General features: G+C 42.2%; 1 protein-coding gene across 2 annotated transcripts in view; it reads right to left on the bottom strand.

The window, feature by feature from the left end:
- Nucleotides 1-3,229: 3,229 nt before the first annotated feature.
- Nucleotides 3,230-22,907, bottom strand: part of CDK2 (cyclin dependent kinase 2) — a 53,010-nt gene continuing 33,332 nt past the window's right edge. For both annotated transcript variants that reach the window (XM_073613959.1, XM_073613960.1), the window contains 3 exons: nt 22,564-22,665; nt 5,965-6,168; nt 3,230-3,717 (listed from right to left, as the gene is read on the bottom strand). In XM_073613959.1, the coding sequence (XP_073470060.1) occupies nt 3,616-3,717; nt 5,965-6,168; nt 22,564-22,665 (408 nt within the window). In that variant the 3' untranslated portion in view covers nt 3,230-3,615. The remainder of the gene's footprint in view (nt 3,718-5,964; nt 6,169-22,563; nt 22,666-22,907) is intronic.

The raw sequence follows: 22,907 nt of genomic DNA, 5'->3' as shown, positions 1-22,907 counted from the left end.
GTATATATATTTCGTTTTTTTTTTTGTTTTTTGTTTTTTTAAGGCATGTGCGATTATCAAAAAAAAAAAAAATAATAATAATAAATGTTCCTTCCTCAAGTTGACCAGTTTGTAGTATTTGTAATGGTTTAAAACTTCAGGTAAGGATACCTGTAACTGCCTATGATGGTCCTTGCTGCAGTGCTTTAGTGTGTTTTTTGGGGGGATGACAGTCGTTTTAGGACAAACAAGCCCTGGTTTATATGGACAAGTTTTATTCTTATCAATTTAGTGTAAACCCCTCTCTGAAGAGCATCCTGTTCAGCAAAAATTCACAAAGCACTTGAAGTGTTTCAAGCTCAGCTATTAGGATTGGTATTCAGCACTTCTACAGTGGAGCGGTAGGGTGCTTTAATGAGTTCAAGACAACTCTTTGACCAAAATTTTAAAAAAGCCTGTAAAGGAGGACTTCAAATCTAGAGAATACTTCACAATGCTTTCTGCAGCTCAATCTCACTCTACATTTTCTTCTCATACAATCTGACACAGGACTACAGGCCATGCTAATGAAAACTGATTGATTAAATCTTTAAGTGTATCTGCTGTATAGACAAAAACTTTATGAATACCTGACATGTGGGCAGGCTTAGCTTTTTTCCCACTACAGGGTCACTAAAAAAAAAAAAAAAAAAAAAAAAAAAAAAAAAAAGTTTTGGATAGATTTTGTAAGGCTCCATTCACATTTGTGCAACTTGTCATGCAACTTTGGCCATCAAAGTCCCTTGAAAAGTCACAGCCCATTGTTTTCAATGGCACATGTTTAAATTGGTGCAACTTTGAAAAGGTGCCTGCACTACTTTGGTGCGACTTTGGTCCAGGGAATGTAAAAGTCATATCAAAGTCACACCAAAAGTCACTCCAGAAGTTGCACTGCAAATCAAGAGAGACTTTGGAGATGCGCTAATGTGAACAGAGCCCAATTGTTTTTTGAAATCTGTGCAGTGTTGGGGACTTTATCCTTCACTTGCTTTCCCCAGAGAAAAAAAAAAAAACAAAAGGGAAATTCCCTTAGACAGATTTCGCCAGAACAAATGTCTGTTGGTAGGATTTACCCTCACCTTCTGCGACAACTATCATTTGGGACTTCCCATTGCTTTATCCTGGTGACAATGGTCTACAGCAGTGGTCATCAACCCCATCCTCAGGGCCCACTAACAGGCCAGGTTTTATGTATTACCTTGGGGAGATGCAGACTAGAATACTGCAATCACTGAGCAGCAAATGATATCACCTGTGATGTATTTCAGTTATCTTGCAAACCTGGCCTGTTAGTGGGCCCTGAGGACAGGGTTGATGACCACTGGTCTACAGGACACCAATAGAGGGGGGGGGGACAACACTTCCAAATTAGGACGAAGGCCACAATAAAAATACATGGGTAAGAACTATTCCCCATTTCACCCAAAACTTTCAGATATAGTCTTCGCAAGAATCACAAAAGCTGTGTCTGCGGTCTGCACCTTCTTTGCAGCATTACATTTACTACAAAACACGAGGTCAACTTCAAGAAGGAAAGCTGCACATACACACAGTTTCTTCTGAGTTTATCATTGGACTGAACAGCAGGAGAACACTAACTGCAGGAAATGAGTCACATAGAAATGCAAACAGCCATTGTCCCAGAATCTGACAAATATGCAGTAGCCTTAGACATGTGAACCTCACTCAGACTTCAATATAATAAAACAGGAACCCACATTTTCTCTAAACATGAAAATTCAAAACTACAAGCAAAAATTAAAATAGAAAGATGAGTATGTCTTGTGATTTATCTACAACGTTGGCCCAAAAGATACACAATAAATACAAAAAGAGGACAGCTCTCATAATGGCTACAGTAAATCCAACTCAACTGTGTCATGTAAATATACCCAGAAACGGTAAAAATGACTGTTGGCAAAGCACCAAGTTGGAGAGTTGGATTCCGAGAAGTAGCATAAACTGGTTTTGCCTGATTTTTTTTTCCCCCTAGTAGATTTGGACCAAAGGTGTCTGATCAAAAAATTAAGGTGCTGTACTATGACCACAAACGGAACTTCTAAGTTCACTTGTTTAATATCTTACTCTACCCCACACAGGTATTAAATAGGTCTAAACAGCTTAAATACACTGTGGTATTTATAAAACATTCGCATAGCAATTCGCCCATTGAGAGTGCATGTACATTCATGTGCCAATGGGGCAAAAAAGGATTGGTATTAGGCAGTGTGCGGGTCAAATGTTTTCATCAATATAAAGCTGAACTCCGGGCAAAGTTTTTTGTGCCCGTACGGCACAGTTTAACTGCTGTTTTGTTCTAAGGGCCCTTTCACACTGAGGCGGTTTGCAGGCACTATTGCGCTAATAATAGCGCCTGCAAACCAACCCGAAAGTGCCGCTGCTGTGTCTCCAGTGTGAAAGACCCGAGGGCTTTCACACTGGAATGGTGCGCTAGCAGGACGGGAAAAAAAAAAAAAAAAGTCCTGCTAGCAGCATCTTCGGAGCGGTGAAGGAGCGGAGTATATACCACTCCTTCACCGTCCTGCCCATTGAAATCAATGGGACAGCGCAGCTATACCGCCGGCAAAGCGCCTCTGCAGAGGCACTTTGCGGTGGTATTTAACCCTTTCTCGGCCGCTAGCGGGGGGTAAAATACCGACGGTAAAGCGCTGCTTATAATAGCGGCGCTTTACTACCGACGCCGCCCCCCCGCCCCAGTGTGAAAGGGCCCTAAAGGAGAGGACAGCAGAGATATACTTAACTGATCCAGCGATCCTCCCCACACAAGACCGTTCTGGCACCACTACGGTCTTGAAAAAGGACTGTTCATGACCTCAGCATGCTCCCACACAGAACAGTCCACCACTGGACCGTAGGGGAATGTGGTTTTCCGAAGGATTGGTCGATCAGGCGAGTATGAACGTTGTGCTCACCCCTAGAATAAAACAAGCAGTTCACCCATGCAGTGCAGGCACAGCCCCACTGCATGGAGAAAAAAAAGCATAAATACCACATCTGGCCACTCGATACTTGGAGCTTTCTAGTGGCCAAATGCGGTATTTTCTGTTTTTTAGCCATGAAAAACAAACAAACATTCGCCCCACACAGGTAATAAGCCTTACAACATTTTTTTTTTGCCCCATTCGCACAGAATGACAGTGCACATGCACTGTCATTGGGCAAACTGTTATGTACATTTTTTTTTCTTTTTACAAATACACCCAATGTCCCCAGGGCAATGAAGTTTGTGGTACATTACATTTTTACAGTGCAGCGCTGTTACAAGTTAGTTTACACAAATAAAATGCACAGAGTTTTAGGAACAATAAAAAGTCTGTATTGCTCAAATATAGGAAACAACATGAAAAACAGTTGGAAGTGGGAAGGGGCATATTAGCAGTGTCCAAAATACCTTGTCAATCTTCTGTACAAAAATCTGTCCTTCCAATGGCCGTTTGGATGGAGACTGCAGCATAGGGTAATAAATAGCAGGGCATGACACACTGTAACATTCAAATTAAGTCTTGTTTTACATGTCGAAGCAACCAATGCCTTGCCATTACATCATTTTTTTTTTTTTTTTTATATGCCATTAGTCTAATTAAGGTGTGGAGCAGGCCTGCTGACATCACGGAAGAAAGGATGTGATAGGGCAGCCTTAGCAGAGATCCGCTTATTGGAATCATATTGGAGCATTTGCTAAAAAGAGAAAGAGAAAAAAAAAAAAAAAAAAAGCGATATTTAGAAAACAAGCCACATTTTAGAGGACCATACACTACTTATTACTTAAAAGGGAGGGGGGGGTCCAGCCTGGGTGAAAAAAAATAAATAAAACTCAGCAGCTACAAATACTGTAGCTGCCAACTTTTAATATTAGGTCACTTACCTGTCCAGGGAGCCCGCAATGTCAGCACCCCAGCCGATCTTTGGATCGGCTCCCGTTGTCACTAAAAGCGCAACAAAACAGGGCCACACACACACACACACACACCCCAGTCAGACTATAGACACTAGCCAAGCCTCTCAGATAGTAATCAGCGCTAAAGAGCAGAGCAGACCTTAGGTCCAGGAAAATACATGTGTACATCAGGGACAATGCTGAAATTGACCGCGCAGTCACCTGAATCACAGTGTCTGTGTATTGGGCTTTTAGTGACAATGTTGTCATTATTGGGCTTTTAATATTTCGGGCGTTTGGAGGGTAAAGACCATTATTTCCACATATTTTGCCAAATATGGCTTGTTTTTGAATAAAGCTTTACCGTGGTTGGTCCTCCTTATACATCTCTTTATTGGGGCAGTCCAGCCGATTCCCCTCGATGCTGCTTTTTTGTAATATTGTTCAGTTGTGGAGGCACCCATTCGACAGACGAATCGGTAACTGCACTGCCAATTAAGAATATCCCCAGATTATGGGTTTAGGCCCCTCTTTATTTTTTATACTATACAGTTTCTTTTGGTGGAATTTGATCACCTCTGCAGTTTTTATTTTTTGCACTATAAACAAAAAAAGACCAATTTTGAAAAAAAAATATTTTTTTACTTTCTGCTATAAAACATAGCCAATAAATAAAAAAAAAAAATCTAACATTAACACTAATTTATAAAATTTAGGCCAATATGTATTCTGCTACATATTTTTGGTATAAAAAAAAATAAAATAAAATCCCAATAAGCATATATTGATTGGTTTGTGCAAAAGTTAGTGTCTACAAACTATGCAATATATTTATGGATTTTTTTTTTTTTAAACTAGTAATGGCGGTGATCAGGGACATAGCAGGACTGACATTGCGGTGGACAAAATCGGACACCAAGCCCAGTTTCACACTTGTGGGAACACAGACATCACATGCGAGATTCGTACCCGCATTGCAGGGCCGATTGCATGCAATGTCTGTGCAATGCAAGCTTAGCCATACAGTTGTATGGCTGAACTCGCATTGGATTTGCAGTAAAATGGTGCAGGGGGACACCCCCCCCCCCCCCCCTAGTATCGGACCGCATGGGTGTTCTCACCCATGCGATCCGATTCCTGTGCGAGTTCACAGTTCGCACTGCGATCTGTGAACTGATCTGCGGGTGTCATTAACATTGTATTGACACCCGCAGAGGGCAACGTGAACTGCTTGCGGGAGAGATGTGATGCTAGAAGCGCATTGGTTCCCGCATCGCATATATGTGTACCTAGGCTTAGTGACACCAATACATGGATCAGTAATAAAAAACATGAACTGTTACTGTACTAAAGACACTGGCAGGGAAGGGGTTCATATCAGGGGCAATCAAAGGGTTAAATGTGTGCCTAAAATTGTGCTGTGGGGGAGGTGCTTGTACTATTGGAAGGCAGAGATCAGTGTTCCTGCTTTGCAGAAACAGAGTATCACTACCTTCCCTACTGACAGAACAACGGTCAGCCTTGTTTACATAGGCAGACTGCAGTTCTGCTTCTTTCCCAAATGATCGGTGGGTCCCGGCAGACAGAGTCCGCCGGACCCGCTGATTGGCTCCCACTGTTTCCAATCAACCGTCGGTGCGCATGTGCCCCAGACCCAGAGGTGTCAGATTACATACTAGGTACGTGATCTGGCACTGAACGGCTGCCCTGACACAGTAAATGTACATAGGGCAGCCGCTAAGCGATTAAATAAAAGACATACATGAACAATAAATGGCACAATGGAGAGAATGCATTTAGCAACCCACTGGAGTGGACATCAATGTACTTTGTTCTACAAAAGCAGCAGAGGTATATACTGAGACATCCCTAGTGATAAGCCATATTTGTACAGCGATATTACACATTTTCTGGGAATGATTTCTGAAGTATTTGAAGTTTCTGCAATGATAACTAAAATACTTCAGCAACAGATAGTAAATTAGCACTCACACTAGAAAAGAAACAATTGCATTTTGTAGAACATGATAATGGCTTTTGGCACTTACAGCTAAAAGATCTCTGCCATCTTCATCCAACGGTGGAACCACTTTGCTGAAGTCTTGTCGAGCCCACTTGGGGAAAGTGGATTTATAATCTGGCATAGAAGTAACGCCTGGCCAGGAAGCCTCATCTGGAGTTCCCAGTGTGCGAAAAATACGGAAAAGCTGGTCAATTTCTGAGTCCCCTGGGAACAAAGCTCTTTTGGTGATCTACAACACAAAAGCAGATCTACTTAAAATTTGGAGTGGCACTGCTGTATTCCAAACGCAGGTCAATTTGCCAAAGCATTAATTTTAGCTGTTAAAAAGGTGCTGGAAAGTTAAGCCGCCTTACAAATTTTCATGTCTCCAAGGAATTCTGGTGGTGAGATCGCTACACTGGTTGTAGGATTTTGGTTGAATCAAATACGGGTTGTAGGACTTTTAGCTTAAAGCAGAACTCAAAAAAAAAAAAAAAAAAAAAAAACACCCACTTTTGCCACAATATTCACCTTTAATCCAGAGCTGTCCCCCACAGTGCTCCTTTTAACCAGTGACAGAGCAACTCCAAGATAGGTAGTAACACAGCCAGAACTATGATCTTAGCCTATCAGTACAAACTTTTTTTTAGCAGCACGTAAATAAACTCCTGGATGGTATATTTTTTATAAGCCCTTGTCATATATTTTGTAATAAATACTGAAACTTTTTAAAACTTTTCTGTATTATGCCTATAAAGTTCATCATTCCAAACTTCTTCCCTCGTCATATATGTTTATAAGCCCCTGTCATGTATGTCCCATTGTGGAGATTTCCCTTCACTTACTGACCGATAGCTGAAACAGGAAGCAGAAAGAAATTCATCCAATGTGAGGGAATACCCGGTTTCCAGTGCCATCAATTACCTCTATTACTGTTCAGGACGACAACAAAAAAACTCCGTTAGACGTAACAGTATTTCCATGAATCTTCCAGGACAGCTACTTTAGAGATGATACAGGAAACACAAATCAGACACAATTTAAAAGGCCCTTCCCTCGCCTCTGACCCGTTAGTTGTTTGAAGATCAAGTAAACCTTCACCAAAAGTGTACCAGGCAGAGGAATAACAGAATCTCACTAAAAAAAACACCAGGTTAAATAAGGAGACCAGTAAATAAAGAGTAGGGTTGGAATATAGACACTGTCCTGGAAGACTCATGGAAATACCGTTACATCTAACAGGGATCCCCCCCACATCTTCCAGGACAGCTACTTGAGAGGATACGCAAGATTCTATACCTTAGGGAGGGACGACAGCCTGAAGTACTTTCCTTCCAAAGGAGAGGTCCTGGCTGGAGAGCATCTGGACTCTATAATGCATGAGAGAAGGACCAGACAGTGGCTTTGGATATCTCTTCCCTTGATGCGGCCAGAGATCTAGTAGACTGAGCTCTAATTCTGGTAGAAGGGGTCTGACCCGGCGACCTGTAAACTACACAAATGGCTTCCCTAAGCCATCTGGAGATGGAACCCTTGGAAGCTTTGGACCCCTTTTAGGGGCCACTAAATTAAATTAAGAGTTGGGAGTATTTCCTAAACTCACTAGGCACTTCTAAAAATGTAGAAGACATCTCTTCACATCCAAAAAACTAAATCTTTCCTCCTCTGAATTCTTGGGGGAGGAACAACAACTAGGAAGAACTACCTCCTGGGATCTTAGAAATTTGGATGAGAATAAAGGATGGATCAGGATTAATCACTACCCTGTCCTCTAAAATTCTCAAGAAAAGGTATTTACAAGGGAGAGACTTCACATCAGAAATCCCTCTCCCAGAAATTATGGCCAGAAGAAAGGTAATCTTTTTTTTTTTTTTTTTTTAATTTATTTTTATTAAGATTTTTGAGACAAACAAAACAGTAACACTTGGTTGCTACAGTACATCAACACCACACCTGGTTAGATAGAGCATTTGACAACGTGAGTTGCTAGGTTACATAGCAGTACTATATGTATACAAATGGTCCTCCTTAGAGGGAATTAATCAATTTAATACAGTAACATATACAAGCCTGGAATTGCAGACAGTTGAGCCTAGAAACACGATATTCTAATCAGTATTTTAACCTGAAAATTACTGTAAATCTGTGTTTATTGTGAAATATTCAAAGTTTCCATCCATTTACGCCAGACTTTGTCAAATTTCAAAGGACAACCTCTGTTAGCATATGTGTCTTTGTATAGCGGGAGGTTCTCATTAACTAGACGTTTCCACTGCGTAATTGATGGGGGGTTAGGTTTTTTCCACTGCGTTGCGATATTTTTCCTGGCATAAAAGAGTAGCAAACTGGTCAAAGTGCGTTTGGCTATGGTTGGAACAACATTTTCTAATAAGCCCAGTATACATATCTCCATCAGCAGAGATAGGTTGGTTGAGGCCACCTTGTTAGTTAGATCAAGTACCTCTCTCCAGTATTGTTGTAATCTTGGACAGTGCCAGAAGATGTGTGCGAAGTCCCCTGGAGATGAGCCACATCTCCAGCATTCCAAAGAATGCTGAGGGTTCATCAAGTGTAATCTATGTGGGGTAAAATAGGCCCTATGGACAATTTTAAATTGTACCACTCTGTCTCTTATGGAAACGAGTGACCTGAAGGGAAAATACCAGACGTCGTCCCAGTCATCGTCATCCAACGCAGGGATATCGCGTTGCCAACGGGACCAGAGCCCATCCAGAGGTGGTAAGGACACAAATATCAGATGCGCGTACAAACGCGAAGTAGGTTTTTCAGCGCAACCAGATCGGAGCGTCCTCTCCAGCTCGGATTGAGTCAGGATGCAAGAGGAGTGAGGAAATTGGGCAGCAAATGCATGTGCTAATTGAAAATAACGGAACTGGTAGTGTTTCGGTAGGTTGTACATTGAGGATAAGAAAGGTAATCTTTAAAAGTAATCAATTTCAAAGAGGCCTCATCTAACGGTTCAAAGGGAGCTCTGGTGAAAACATTCAAAACCAACGATAGATCCCGGGGGGTAACCATTACACAACTAGTCTTATTACCATGAACAGAGACAGGACAGTAACCTGAACCCTAAGGGTGCTGACAGAAAGCTCTCTTTCCACCCCTTGCAGCAAGAACGCCAGTATACAGGTGATAGAAAAGGAATCAACTCCTGCTTTCTTCTGCCAGGAAACAAAAAAAAAAGTCTTCCAAACTTTCCCATAAATCTTTCTAGTGACTTACAGCTATCTAGAATAGTCTCACTAACTTTAGCTGAACACCCCTTTAGTTGTAGGATGCGCCGCTCAGCCTCAAGGCCCTCAAAAAACGGTAAATCTAAAGGGAATGGATGGAGTACTGGCTCTTGACAGAGAAGGTCCCTATGCTCCAGCAGGGGCCAGGGGGGAACTATCGAAAGTGCTCCCAGTGCGGAGAACTCTTCCTGGGCCACCAAATCCTGGGGCAGATCAGGACCACTTCTGCTTGTTCCTGAATAATCTTCCGAATTACCAGGCGCAACAGAGAGAATAGAGGGAAGGCGTAGGCCAGAGTGAAATCCCGCAGGAAAGAGTGCATCTGTCCCTAAGAGCCCTGCCTCTCTCCAGTGAGAAGAAAGCTGGAAGCTTCCTGTTGAGACTGGATGTCCAAAGATCCACCTTGGAAACACCCCACTCCAAAATGATCTCCTGGAAAGTTTCTTGGCACAGTTCCCAATTGCTGCAGCAGATACTTATTCTGCTCAGAAAGACTGTCATAACATTTGCAGTCCCATTGATGTGAACTGCCCTGACCGAAGAAACATTGTTTTCTGTTAAGGTAAGGATCTGCTGGCTCAACAATAGAAGCCTATCCGAGTGAGGGCCCCCATGCTCATTGAGGTATGCCTTGGTTTTGGCAGTGTCTGAAAAAAACAAAAAAACACACACCGCCACACTCAGGTTTCTTGCATTGGCCCTCACCTTCAGAGCTACTAAATCCTTCCCCATGGTGAAAGAATATCTGAAGTTTGACGACTGGGCTGCCGCCTCTGGCAGCCAGGAGCCCTGAGCCTGCCAGTCTTCTGAATTAGTTCCCCACCCCCACAGGCTGGCATCTGTGGTAATTTATATTGGGGAATGCTGTGCCCAAGTTTTCCCTCCCTGCAGATGTTCTGGCCGCTCCCACCAGGACAGATTGAGAAAATCTTCTCCTGGAAATTGAACAAGCTGATTCAAGGAGTCTTTCCTGCAATCCCAATGATGCAGAAGACACGCCTGAAGGGCCTGGAATGCAACTGGGCCCGTGGCACCACTGGAATTGCCACAGACATAAAGCTCAATAACTGCATTATTTGATGAAGGGATGCCTGCGGGAGTAACCCGAAACTCTGCACGGAGTGAAGAATGTTTCCCATCTTTTCCCCCTGAAGAAAAAAAAAACCTTTGGGCGATTGAGTTTATCAGATAACCAAAAAAGAGAGAACATTCTGGGAGGGAAGCAAGCAAGACTTCTTCAGATTGACCTTCCAGCCCAACTTCCGAAAGGTCTGCTAAATCAAGTGTAGATCCTGTAAAAGGTGAAGATCAAAAAATCGTCCAGATACGGAACGATTGAGATCTTTTGTAACCGAAAATAGACCATGCTCTTGGCCATGATTTTCGTGAAAATTCTCAGGGCTGCTGAGAGACCAAAAGGAAGGGCTCTAAAACTGGCAGTGTTGTGGTCCGTTCTCCGTGAGGATCGTAAATCTCAGAAATTACTGCAGATTCCAGTAGATTGGGATATGAAGATAAGCGTTCTGAAGATCCAGAGTTACCATGAACACTCCTGGAAGCAACAGATATCTGACTGAGTAAATACTTTCCATTCGGAATTGTCTGTAAACTAAGAACTTGTTTGGGATGCCTAAATTGATGACCATTCGAAAGCCGCCAGACATCGGTCTTAAAATTAGCTTTGTTTTTGAAGCTATGAAAAGTCCTCTTACCCTGAGGCCTTCCAGAAAACGGGAACCGTTTACTCTTCTCTGAGGAACGAGCCAAGACTTCCTCCAAGGTGGAATCGAACGAAAGCTTGCCCTCAAAGGAAATCCCACATTTTATCCTTGGAGGTTAGATTCCCCCCTCCCAGGTTTACAACCAGATGACTTGTCTTGTGCAATTAATGAGTGCTGACTAACTGTAGCTGCTTCTGCATCAGCCAGAAATGCGACCGACTTGGCAATAAGGGGGAGAGACTCCCTGACCTCCCCCACAGGAGTGTCGGAGAAAAGAAGTCCATCCAGCCTTTGAACCCACACCTCCAGATTCCTAGCAACACAAGTGGACACTAGGGCTGAACCAAGAGAAAAGGCTGAGGCATCCCAGGCTTTACGTTCTTTGAGAGTAAATATGTACTGGAAAAGACCTAGGTTTTACGTCCCTGCCGACCCGTACATTTTATCCTGAACAGACGGAGTCTGTTGGGGCATCTCAATCTGATCAGAAGTATAAACTGCTTCTAACAGATCATCAATATCTTCAGTAGGAAAAAAGATATCTAGCTGAGCTAACAGTCTCTTCTACATCCAACAAACTCCTCGTCAGATGCTCATACTGAATTCTCTCCCTATTCCAGGTCAGAAACAGGCTGTGAACTAAAGGTTCCTGATACTAAAGGGAGGTAGAGACCCAGCCGAGACGGAAGGCTTCTGAATTACAGTAACAGACTTTGACGTGGAAGGACCTGGGGCTGCTAACATATTGTTAAAGAACTGAAAAGAAGCCATCGATTCCTTTAAAGAGGCAACAGCTTGCACAGAAAAGCTTCTTACAGCTATCAGGAAGCCTAGACCTACAGTTCCCAAACTTTCTTAGGAGGATTGTCAGCCAAGGAAAAAACAGTGAAGGAAAAGCATATAAAAAAAAGGAGATTACTTTTTCACCGAATGTAATAAAACAACCAAATATCCCCTGCTCTGTTAGCGCTCATATATGGTAAACAGGAGAGACACATACCTTAGGAGTAGCATTGGAATTGGATCCAGCTGCTGGATCAATCTGAGCGGGTGCTCCATCTGCAGGGATGTCCTCAGCAGCCATGAGGGAAAACCCTTAGCAGACAGGGAAGGATGCTGTAAACAAGCAGCGCCGATCCCTTGTGCCATGCTGCTAGGCCAAGAGCTTGCCTGTGTGTAGCAGCAAAGCTCCCTGTGCCTCTAGCAGCGGTCCCCCGGACAGCTTGTCCTCGCATGGCTACTCGGCGTCCAGAAATGCTTCCTGCCACTTCCGGAATCATTTTCCATGTCGCCGCAAGTGTGTCATTCAGCGTCATATTGGTACACCCGGTGAGGAGAATCGACACTAGGAAATCAACTCTCGCTCAACTTCATCACCTTAGTCCACCCTGGCAGGACATACTTCAGATCCAAGGATGCTGGGGAGTGGGAGTCGCCGTTTTAAAGTAAAAACGTCATGTAACCCAAAATAAAACAGAAAAAAGGGAACCCTTTTGGTAAAAGAAAAACATATAGCAGACATAGCCACAACTTAGTCCAGCCATTTACCAAAAGTGGGTCCGCCAACCACAGTTACTAGACCAATGGAAAAAAAAAAAACAACCGTTTTGGTGCTCATTCCTGGAGGGTCTGGAAACACAAAACAACTGAGGGTCAGAGGCAAGGGAGGGGCCTTTAAAATTGTGTCCGATTTGTGCTTCCTGTAGAGGGCGGAGCCAATCATCTCTGGAGTAGCTGTCCTGGAAGATGAAGGGGGAAATTTGGGATTTTCTTTTGCTTTCAATGACAACGGTGGGGAGAGGGAGAGAGTGAGAATCTTCCTAACGTGGGTACAGACAACAATAAAAACTGACAGGTGTTCTAATCCATCTTCACCTTATCCAAAAGTTAAAAAAAAAAAAAAAAAAAAAAATGCCTTTAGTTATACTTTAAGCTATACAGTGCATTATAAAATATATCAAATTGAGCTTGTGACTATAAAAACAAGACCAATGCAAACAAAGACAACAATGCAAGGCCGGAACACTGCATACAAAGCCTCTAATTCCTGCACTACAGACAGAGTTTCTTGAGGGGGGGGGGGGAATTATGAGGGGTGTTTCCCAACGCTGGCAACTTTCTGAGAGAATGTTTGGACAATACACATGAGGTCAGCAGACACACTGTCATAGCCCTAAACTTCCCCCATATTTACACACAACAAAACATACCACCTGATGCCCCAGAGCTCATAGGATGTGGGTTGAATGACTCTGGGCAAGAACAGCAATGGATTGGTGAGGGAGAAAGATTGGGGGCACAGAGCTGTAGGCAGAGCAAGTATAGCAGTTGGAGTTGCTGTACTTTATTTGAGCTGCTGGAAAGCGATTTTTTAAATGAATGTATACAACCTACAGGCTTTTCTAAATATACGGTGCCTAAAGCAGTCAAGAAAAATGTAATATCCTTATAATATACACCAAGAACTAAATTTTTCCATGAAAACCAAAGAATACCATCTGTACTGTACAACCACAGGTTACCTGCACTATTCATAGCTCGCAACCAGTGAAAATTACACAGCCTTAAATTGGCTGTAAACACGATTCATGAAATTTAGGCTGGGCACATAGCCCTGTAGTGTTTTCTTATCTCTCTTCAAAGCACTATGTTCCATAGCTTTCTCCTGATTAGTAGCTTTGTTATCAGCCTGATAACTTCCGACAAGTTCTCAGAGACTGCAGCCTGAAGTGTGTTAATTAAATATACTAATGCGCAAACAAAGTGACTATAAATATAAATAAAACTGGAGTAGCTGCCAACATGAATGGAGTGTTCCCACACAGTGACAATTTGAATAGAAAAATCTTCAACTAAATTATGTGAAAAATATATAAGGTGACATTGCATCAAATACATAATAAACACGGACCATAAAAAGTGCCACAGTGTTCAAAGTGGCAATGCGATTTAAAAAGTGCTTAAAACAAAGAAAGTCCATAAAGTGCTGCAATCTTCAAAGTGATAATGCGATATGAAAAAAGTGCCAGAAGAAAGTTCATAAATAAAGTGCTTGTGTGAAGAAAAATTGAATCCAATTAATCCAGAACAAGGTTTCCACTATCCGTAGTGCGCCTGTGGTTTAACCCAGCCTCTTACCTCAGGTAAAGACACCTACAGGTCTATTTGGGCTTGTTACACAATAAGTGCGTGTCTTCAAGATCCAGACAATGGGCATTCCTGGGGCTTCCAATCAGATGGGACACGATTTCCACGAACACCACCAATATCTCTAAGCAGGTCCCTGCATGTAATGTTCACATGCAACATAAAAGGAAACTCCATGGTGTAGTAGTCCAAAAAATATTTAATAAAAAAAGCAGCAGACTTACAGTTTAAAATCTGAAAAACAGCTTCACATGTAGTACTTCCGGTCTCGGCCATGACCAAAAGTGACGTCACCTGGCTCCTCCCGACGCGTTGCGTCACTGATCACGTGACCTCATCAAGGGTATGGAGTCAGGTAAACGATGTCAGGCTTTTATACAGTGCCACTGTCATAGCAACATCAGTGGTCATTAGAACATTTCATATATGTTTCAAAGTCCTCTCCAAATCTCCAAAAAAAGGGGGCATCACATATACTGGCATCCCATTAAAAAAACTCAAATATATAATAATAATCTAATACAGCACCATCTGTTGATTAATAATCTAAATGGCATATAGCAATGGAAGTGTTCAGGGTGACATCTAGTGGACAAAAATGCGAAATGCACCTTTTCAATATAAACTAGATACTCTATATCGGGCCAAATAGCACAATCTAATGGTTAAAAGTAATATCTACAAAAATAAACTAGAAAATAAAGCGACATCTAGTGGATAGATAAAATAATCTATAAGAATTAAAAATTAGATAAAAAAACAGTTAAGATCAAAAATTCTACGTTGTGTCCCAGAGGGGTTTAAGTAATTCATGGGTCTATCTTGATGCCGCCAGACTGAGTTTAATCATTTTCTTATAACTCCTCCAATGTGGTTTATAGTTTTCTATACCACAAACTATCAGCAATGAGGGATCTTTATTGTGAACCTGAGTATAGTGCCTACCCTGTTTCCCCGAAAATAAGACCTAGCGTGATTGTCGGTGATGGCTGCAATATAAGCCCTACCCCGTTTCCCTGAAAATAAGACCTACAATGACTCTAACTAGGGCTTATATTTCAGCCATCACCGACAATCACGCTAGGTCTTATTTTCGGGGAAACAGGGTAGATAGGCTGTGTTAAATAAATATATATATATATATATATATATATATATATATATATATATATATTTTTTTTTTTTTTAATGTTTTGTGCGTGCTCTCTCAATCTCTTCCATAATGGTCTTTTGGTCCTCCCCACATACTGGATGCAACGCTGTATACTGGCCTAGGCCAACACTTTGCAGGGGGGGCAGCACAGAAAGAGTCCCTGTCGGCTTGCGCTACACTGTTAGCGTAGCACCAGTCTTATGGGGCGGACTGGGCTGACTGTCTTCTCATCCTGGACCACAAACCTATCTCACACAGCTATATGTTTTCTGCTGCACCATTGGCATGGTTATATCTTCTTAGTCCTCTCCATAAAATTATCAGAAATTTGTGCTTAAAGTGGAACTATAGGCAACAAATTTTTTTTTCATTTTGGATAAAGTAAGGGAGGGTTATAGCCCCTGTCAGTTTATTTTTTACCATCCCTGTGCCATTGCAGAGATTTCCCTTCACTTAATGCCCCATAGCCAAACAGGAAGTGAGAGGAATCCATTGCCCCCCCCCCCCCCCCAGGCCCTCAGAACTAGTGTCCCCACGCGAAAATTTCAGGGTGGGTCTTAAACAGCAAGGGGTGTGGCCTTGACAAGAACGGGTGGGTCATATTTAAATTAGGGGGTGCAGGAGTTTAGTGAGGCCTAGGGCAGCACAAAACCTAAATACACCACTGACTGGATGTGGCAAGGACACTCTAAAAGGTAAACCACGCCCTCAGACTTGTACGATATGAAATCAATTACGTATTCTTTCCCTGTTACTACAGATTTAAATCCAGTTTTCTTTTGTATAGTGTTTTTCTACCGGTGTATCAGTTTTTACATGGGTAATCTAACTGTTGCCACTATGCACCCTGGCTCACAAACATACCGAAAGGTCAATTAATTAGATTGAGGAGAAATTGTACGAGAGATAGAGTTTGGAGAACAGGCCAACAGACGACACAAGAAGTAGCAGAAATGGAGAGAGAAAAAAAAATAATCCAGGATTCAATAAAAAAAAAAAAATGAACAGAAATATACTATTCCCTTGGTAATGGACTATAATATCCAACATAAACAGGTTAAGCAAATCTTAAAGAAATACTGGAATATAATAAAAGCAGACCGTCATCTGGGAACAATTTTAATCGGAAATGCCAAGATTCACATATATGAGAGCACCCACTCTGAGACCGGATTGATAAGAATGTACGTGACCCTCCATATAAACCTAAATTTTGTTTTTTTGAGGCAAAAGGCTATTACCCATGTAAAAACTGCTACACCTGTAGACATACAAAACAAAAAAAAAAAAAAAAAAAAAAAAAAAAAGAAGAAAACTGGATTTAAATCTATAGTAACAGGGAAAGAGTACGTAATTGAAGATTTCATATCATGCAAGACTGAGGGTGTGGTTTACCTTTTAGAGTGTCCTTGCCACATCCAGTATGTGGGGAGGACCAAAAGACCATTATGGAAGAGATTGAGAGAGCATGCACAAAACATAAAAAAATGTTTTTTTTGAAACACAGCCCATCTAGGCACTATACTCAGGTTCACAATAAAGATCCCTCCTCGCTGCTAGTTTGTGGTATAGAAAAGTATAAACCACATTGGAGGGGTGATAAGAACATTATTAAACATGAATTACTTAAACACCTCTGGGACACAATGTAGAATTTGATCTTAAAGCGGAGTTCCACCCAAAAGTGGAACTTCTGCTCATCTGATTCCTCCCCTCTCCGGTGCCACAATTGGCACCTTTCAGGGGGGGAGGGGGGTGCGGATACCTGTATAAGACAGGTATCTGCACCCACTTCCGGGAACAGACTCCTGCGGGAGTCACGCCCCCTCCCTCACCCCCCCCGGCTGTCTCCTGGGAAACACACAGGTCCCAGGAGATAGCGGGGACCACTTAGAACGCGCAGCGTGACTCACGCATGTGTAGTAGGGAACCGGCAAGTGAAGCCGCAATGCTTCACTTCCTTATTCCCTCACCGAGAATGGCGGCGGTAGCAGCCGAGAGCTGAGCTATTGCTCGGCTTTGGCTGCCGACATCGGTGAACTCCTGGACAGGTAAGTGTCCGTTTATTAAAAGTCAGCAGCTGCAGTATTTGTAGCTGCTGGCGTTTAATAATTTTTTTTCAGGTGGACTCCCTTTTTAACTGTTTTGAGGGGCAGATGTGAATATTATAGATTTATTGCCATTTTATATATCCACTAGATGTCGTTTATTTTTATGGATATTACTTTTAACCGTTAGGTGCTATTTGGCCCGATATTGAGTATCTAGTTTATATGGAAAAGGTGCATTTCTCATTTTTGTCCACTAGATGTCACCCTGAACACTTCCATCGCTATATGCCATTTAGATTATTAATCAACAGATGGCGCTGTATTAGATTATATAGAACAAATGTATATTATTATATTTGAGTTTTTTAATTGGATGCCAGTATATGTGATGCCCCTTTTTTGTAGATTTGGAGAGGCCTTTGAAACATACATGAAATGTTCTAATGACCGCTGATGTTGCGATGACAGTGGCGCTGTGTATAAAAGCCTGACATCGTTCACCTGACCCCATACCCTTTTTGAAGTCACGTGATCAGTGACGCAACGCACCGGGAGGAGCCAGGTGGCGTCACTTCCAGTCGCGGCCGAGACCAGAAGTACTATATGTGAAGCTGTTTGTTCAGATTTTAAACTAAGTCTACTGCTTTTTTTATTAAATATTTTTTGGACTACTACACCATGGAGTTTCCTTTATGTTGCATGCGAACATTACATGGAGGGACCTGCTTGGAGATATTGGTGGTGTTCGTGGAAATCGTGTCCCATCTGACTGGAAGCCCCAGGAATAGAAGCCCATTGTCTGGATCTTGGAGACACTTATTGTGTAACAAGCCCAATTAGACCTGTAGGCCTGTCTTTACCTGAGGTAAGAGGCTGGGTTAAACCACAGGTTCTGGATTCATTGGATTCAATTTTTCTTCACACAAGCACTTTATGAACTTTCTTCTGGCATTTTTTTCATATCGCATTATCATTTTGAAAATTGCAGCACCTTATGGACTTTCTTTGTTTAAGTACTTTTTAAATTGCATTGCCACTTTGAACACCATGGCACCTTTATGGTGCGTGTTTATTACATATTTGATGCACTGTCACTTTATACATTTTTCACATAATTAGCTGAAGATTTTTCGATTATGATGTTTCATTGAGTGAGCGATACATTCATTTCTATTCAGCCTGAAGCGTGTGTTGTGGGAAGTTGCTATAAATAGATTAGCAGTCAGCTTGCCTTCTCACAGCAGAGCTCTGCACAATCCTTTTTTCCTTTGCCAATGTGAAGTTGGGGGTGTGTGTGCGCCTTTCCTCCAATCAGTCATCTGTCTTGGCTGTATATCAATAATCCACTCCCAGTGCTAACCAGGAAGAGAAAATCTGTAACACTTTGTGCACTTTCTAAAGGATAAATACAGCTGAAGACAGCAGATATACAGGTAAAAGCCAGTAAATTAGAATATTTTGAAAAACTTGATTTATTTCAGTAATTGCATTCAAAAGGTGTAACTTGTACATTATATTTATTCATTGCACACAGACTGATGCATTCAAATGTTTATTTCATTTAATTTTGATGATTTGAAGTGGCAACAAATGAAAATCCAAAATTCCGTGTGTCACAAAATTAGAATATTACTTAAGGCTAATACAAAAAAGGGATTTTTTAGAAATGTTGGCCAACTGAAAAGTATGAAAATTAAAAATATGAGCATGTACAATACTCAATACTTGGTTGGAGCTCCTTTTGCCTCAATTACTGCATTAATGCGGCGTGGCATGGAGTCGATGAGTTTCTGGCACTGCTCAGGTGTTATGAGAGCCCAGGTTGCTCTGATAGTGGCCTTCAACTCTTCTGCGTTGTTGGGTCTGGCATTCTGCATCTTCCTTTTCACAATACCCCACAGATTTTCTATGGGGCTAAGGTCAGGGGAGTTGGCTGGCCAATTTAGAACAGAAATACCATGGTCCGTAAACCAGGCACGGGTAGATTTTGCGCTGTGTGCAGGCGCCAAGTCCTGTTGGAACCTGAAATCTCCATCTCCATAGAGCAGGTCAGCAGCAGGAAGCATGAAGTGCTCTAAAACTTGCTGGTAGACGGCTGCGTTGACCCTGGATCTCAGGAAACAGAGTGGACCGACACCAGCAGATGACATGGCACCCCAAACCATCACTGATGGTGGAAACTTTACACTAGACTTCAGGCAACGTGGATCCTGTGCCTCTGTCTTCCTCCAGACTCTGGGACCTCGATTTCCAAAGGAAATGCAAAATTTGCTTTCGTCAGAAAACATGACTTTGGACCACTCAGCAGCAGTCCAGCTCTTTTATTCCTTAGCCCAGGTGAGACGGTTTTCGCGATGTTTCTTGGTCAACAGTGGCTTGACACGAGGTATGCGGCAGTTGAAACCCATGTCTTTCAAGCGTCTCTTGGTGGTGGATCTTGAAGCACTGACTCCAGCAGCTGTCCACTCCTTGTGAATCTCCCCCACATTTTTGAATGGGTTTTTTTTTCACAATCTTGACTAGGGCGCGGTGATCCCTATCGCTTGTACACTTTTTCTGACCACAGTTATTCCTTCCCTTTGCCTCTCTATTAATGTGTTTGGACACAGAGCTCTGAGAACAGCCAGCCTCTTCAGCAATAACCTTTTGTGTCTTTCCCTCCTTGTGCAATGTGTCGATGGTCGCCTTTTGGACAGCTGTCAAATCTGAAGTCTTCCCCATGTTTGTGTAGGCTTCAGAACTGGACTGAGAGACCATTTAAAGCCCTTTGCAGGTGTTTTGAGTTAATCAGCTGATTAGTTTGTGGCACCAGGTGTCTTCAAAATTTAACCCTTACACAATATTCTAATTTTGTGACACACGGAATTTTGGATTTTCATTTGTTGCCACTTCAAATCATCAAAATTAAATGAAATAAACATTTGAATGCATCAGTCTGTGTGCAATGAATAAATATAATGTACAAGTTACACCTTTTGAATGCAATTACTGAAATAAATCAAGTTTTTCAAAATATTCTAATTTACTGGCTTTTACCTGTACATGTAAACCTTCTCTAGGGAGATTTGTTTCATCCCTGTGCATCATCTGAGGCTGTTCACTTCACTGGGTACATGTGAGGGCTTACATCCACTTTAAGGCAATCATATCCTCTGTGTAAAACAGAGTAATGAAAGCTAGTTATACATCACCCAATGCATGCAAACAATTAGTGGACAGTGTATGGGATCAACTTACCCTCATCCTAAACCAGGGGTAGGCAACCCCCGGCACTTGAAGCTTCTTTTGACGGCACTCGACTCCCTCCCCATCAGCAGAGCAGTGCAGAAAAGTGTCAGTGAGACACTAATGCACTCCAATTTCAGAGTTCCCCCACGCCACACCTGCACTGAGGGGGAGGCACTGTGCCCTCACACATTGTAAAAGATGGGGAAACTTTGCTGTAGCTGTGATCATCAGCTTTTGTGATGGGGAAGAGATTGGATGGAATTCTGCTGGGGGGGGCGGTCCGTGTTTTCAGGAGGAGGACTGTCTTGGCCACTGCTAAAGCCAATCACAGTCCTGCTAGCCCTGTCCACCATCTGGAGGAAGATGACTCGCTTGGTTGCCGCTACCAATCTCAGAAAGAAAGGATTTCACTGTGATTGGGAAAACCACAAACAGGTCACAGTTTGTGGAATTGCTGTTGAGCTTCTGGGAACTTTGTTGAAATTATTCCTAAACCTTTGCGCCACTTACTACTGAACCCCTGCGCTCTGTGTCCCTTTAAACAGGGTGGGGCAGAAGGTGGGACAGAAAAGCAAGGGGGTTAGGTTACAGCGGTGGGACAGAAAAGCAAGGGGGTTAGGTTACAGCGGTGGGACAGAAAAGAAAGGGGGTTAGGTTACAGCGGTGGGACAGAAAAGCAAGGGGGTTAGGTTACAGCGGTGGGACAGAAAAGCAAGGGGGTTAGGATACAGCGGTGGGACAGAAAAGCAAGGGGGTTAGGATACAGCGGTGGGACAGAAAAGCAAGGGGGTTAGGATACAGCGGTGGGACAGAAAAGCAAGGGGGTTAGGATACAGCGGTGGGACAGAAAAGCAAGGGGGTTAGGTTACAGCGGTGGGACAGAAAAGCAAGGGGGTTAGGTTACAGCGGTGGGACAGAAAAGCAAGGGGGTTACAGCGGTGGGACAGAAAAGTGATCTGAGGCGTGAGTGCAGGGTGTTAATTTCTCACTACTAAAGTAATTTACAGCATTTACTTTATAAAAAGTCCTTTTTTTGATCGAGAGTGTGAAGTTGACTTTTTTTGGTATAAAATCGACATGCTCAATTTCTTTGAAAACATTTTTCGGCACACTGTGCTCAAAAAGGTTGCCTACCCCTGTCCTAAACTAATAGGAAGCTTTTTTGTTTTTTGTAACAACACATAATCAGGATACATTTAGGCATTTATCAATGGCAACAAAGGACAATAGACTTCCTGCTGAAGCTGATGACACAATTGCAAATTTATGGCCTACTTATCTATCTTGACAATGTAAAATATTTAGTATGCCATATTTCATTGCAGCCACAAGACTGCCCATTAAAATGATTTCACAAAATCATAAGACACTATCCTTTAAGGTGCATCACAACTGCCTGCTACAGGCACATTCCTTTATCAGCAGAGCTTAGTACGAAAGCTTGATCACAGTCGGGTGAGCCCTCCCAACCCTTAGGCAAAGGAAACATTGGGTCACTGCTAGAATATAAAAGCCACATTCTAGTCACACTATGTGGAACAGACAAGGCCTTCATTCTGTACCAACATCTTTCAAATCTCAGCAGATTGCAGTCCTGCGTTTTTTCATCCATGGTGATCAAATATTTGCCTAATTTTAGATCCATCAGCTGCTCATTTGTAAAGCGTTGACATGAAGTATAAAAGCCAATAAGTACATACTGCTATAAGATTTTTATTATAGAAATCAATTCATGTGACACTTGGGGTTGTCAGGTCACTAGCAACCATATAACTAAACATGATGAATTGTGACAAATATGGACAAAACCTTTTAAAAATACAATTTGTACATTTATATGAAGTCATATCTTATCCATCGAAGAGAAGCTCAAGTGCTTCAAAACATAGTACACTGTAGTACAGCAATGAAGCTGTGGCCTAATCAGCTAACCACTATACAGCTCTTTCATTGCTTTAATACAGGGTTATATTCTCTAAGGCATTAGCACACAGAAAGTCACCTACACAGAATGGAGACTCTCGTAAAGGTATAAAAGCACTGGAGAAGCAATTTTGCAATAGAAAGGGGAGGATTTGGAAACATACATACCATTTCTGCAAATATACAACCCAGACTCCATATATCTACAGCTGTTGAGTAGTACTTGCAGCCAAGAAGAATTTCTGGAGCTCTGTACCAGAGCGTGACCACCTGATAAAAAGGACAATTGACAGTCATTTCCACAAGTACAATTTAAATAGCATTGAAGATGTGAACAGGCAGGCTTTTTAATACAGAAGAGACATACTGTACAATGTCTTCTGTTTTAAAGTGTTCCAAACCTGGGAACATACACTCAAGTTTTTTGTTTTTGTTTTTTTTTTGTTAAACCCAGCACGCTAAAAACAAAAATCCCCCCCAAAAAACTGACAAATCACCATACTAACACAAAC

This window comes from Aquarana catesbeiana, linkage group LG02 (genome assembly GCF_042186555.1).
Source record: "Aquarana catesbeiana isolate 2022-GZ linkage group LG02, ASM4218655v1, whole genome shotgun sequence".
Lineage (NCBI taxonomy): Eukaryota > Metazoa > Chordata > Amphibia > Anura > Ranidae > Aquarana > Aquarana catesbeiana.
The sequence above is the reverse complement of the archived record's forward strand: the minus strand, read 5'-3'. Positions and strand labels throughout refer to the sequence as shown.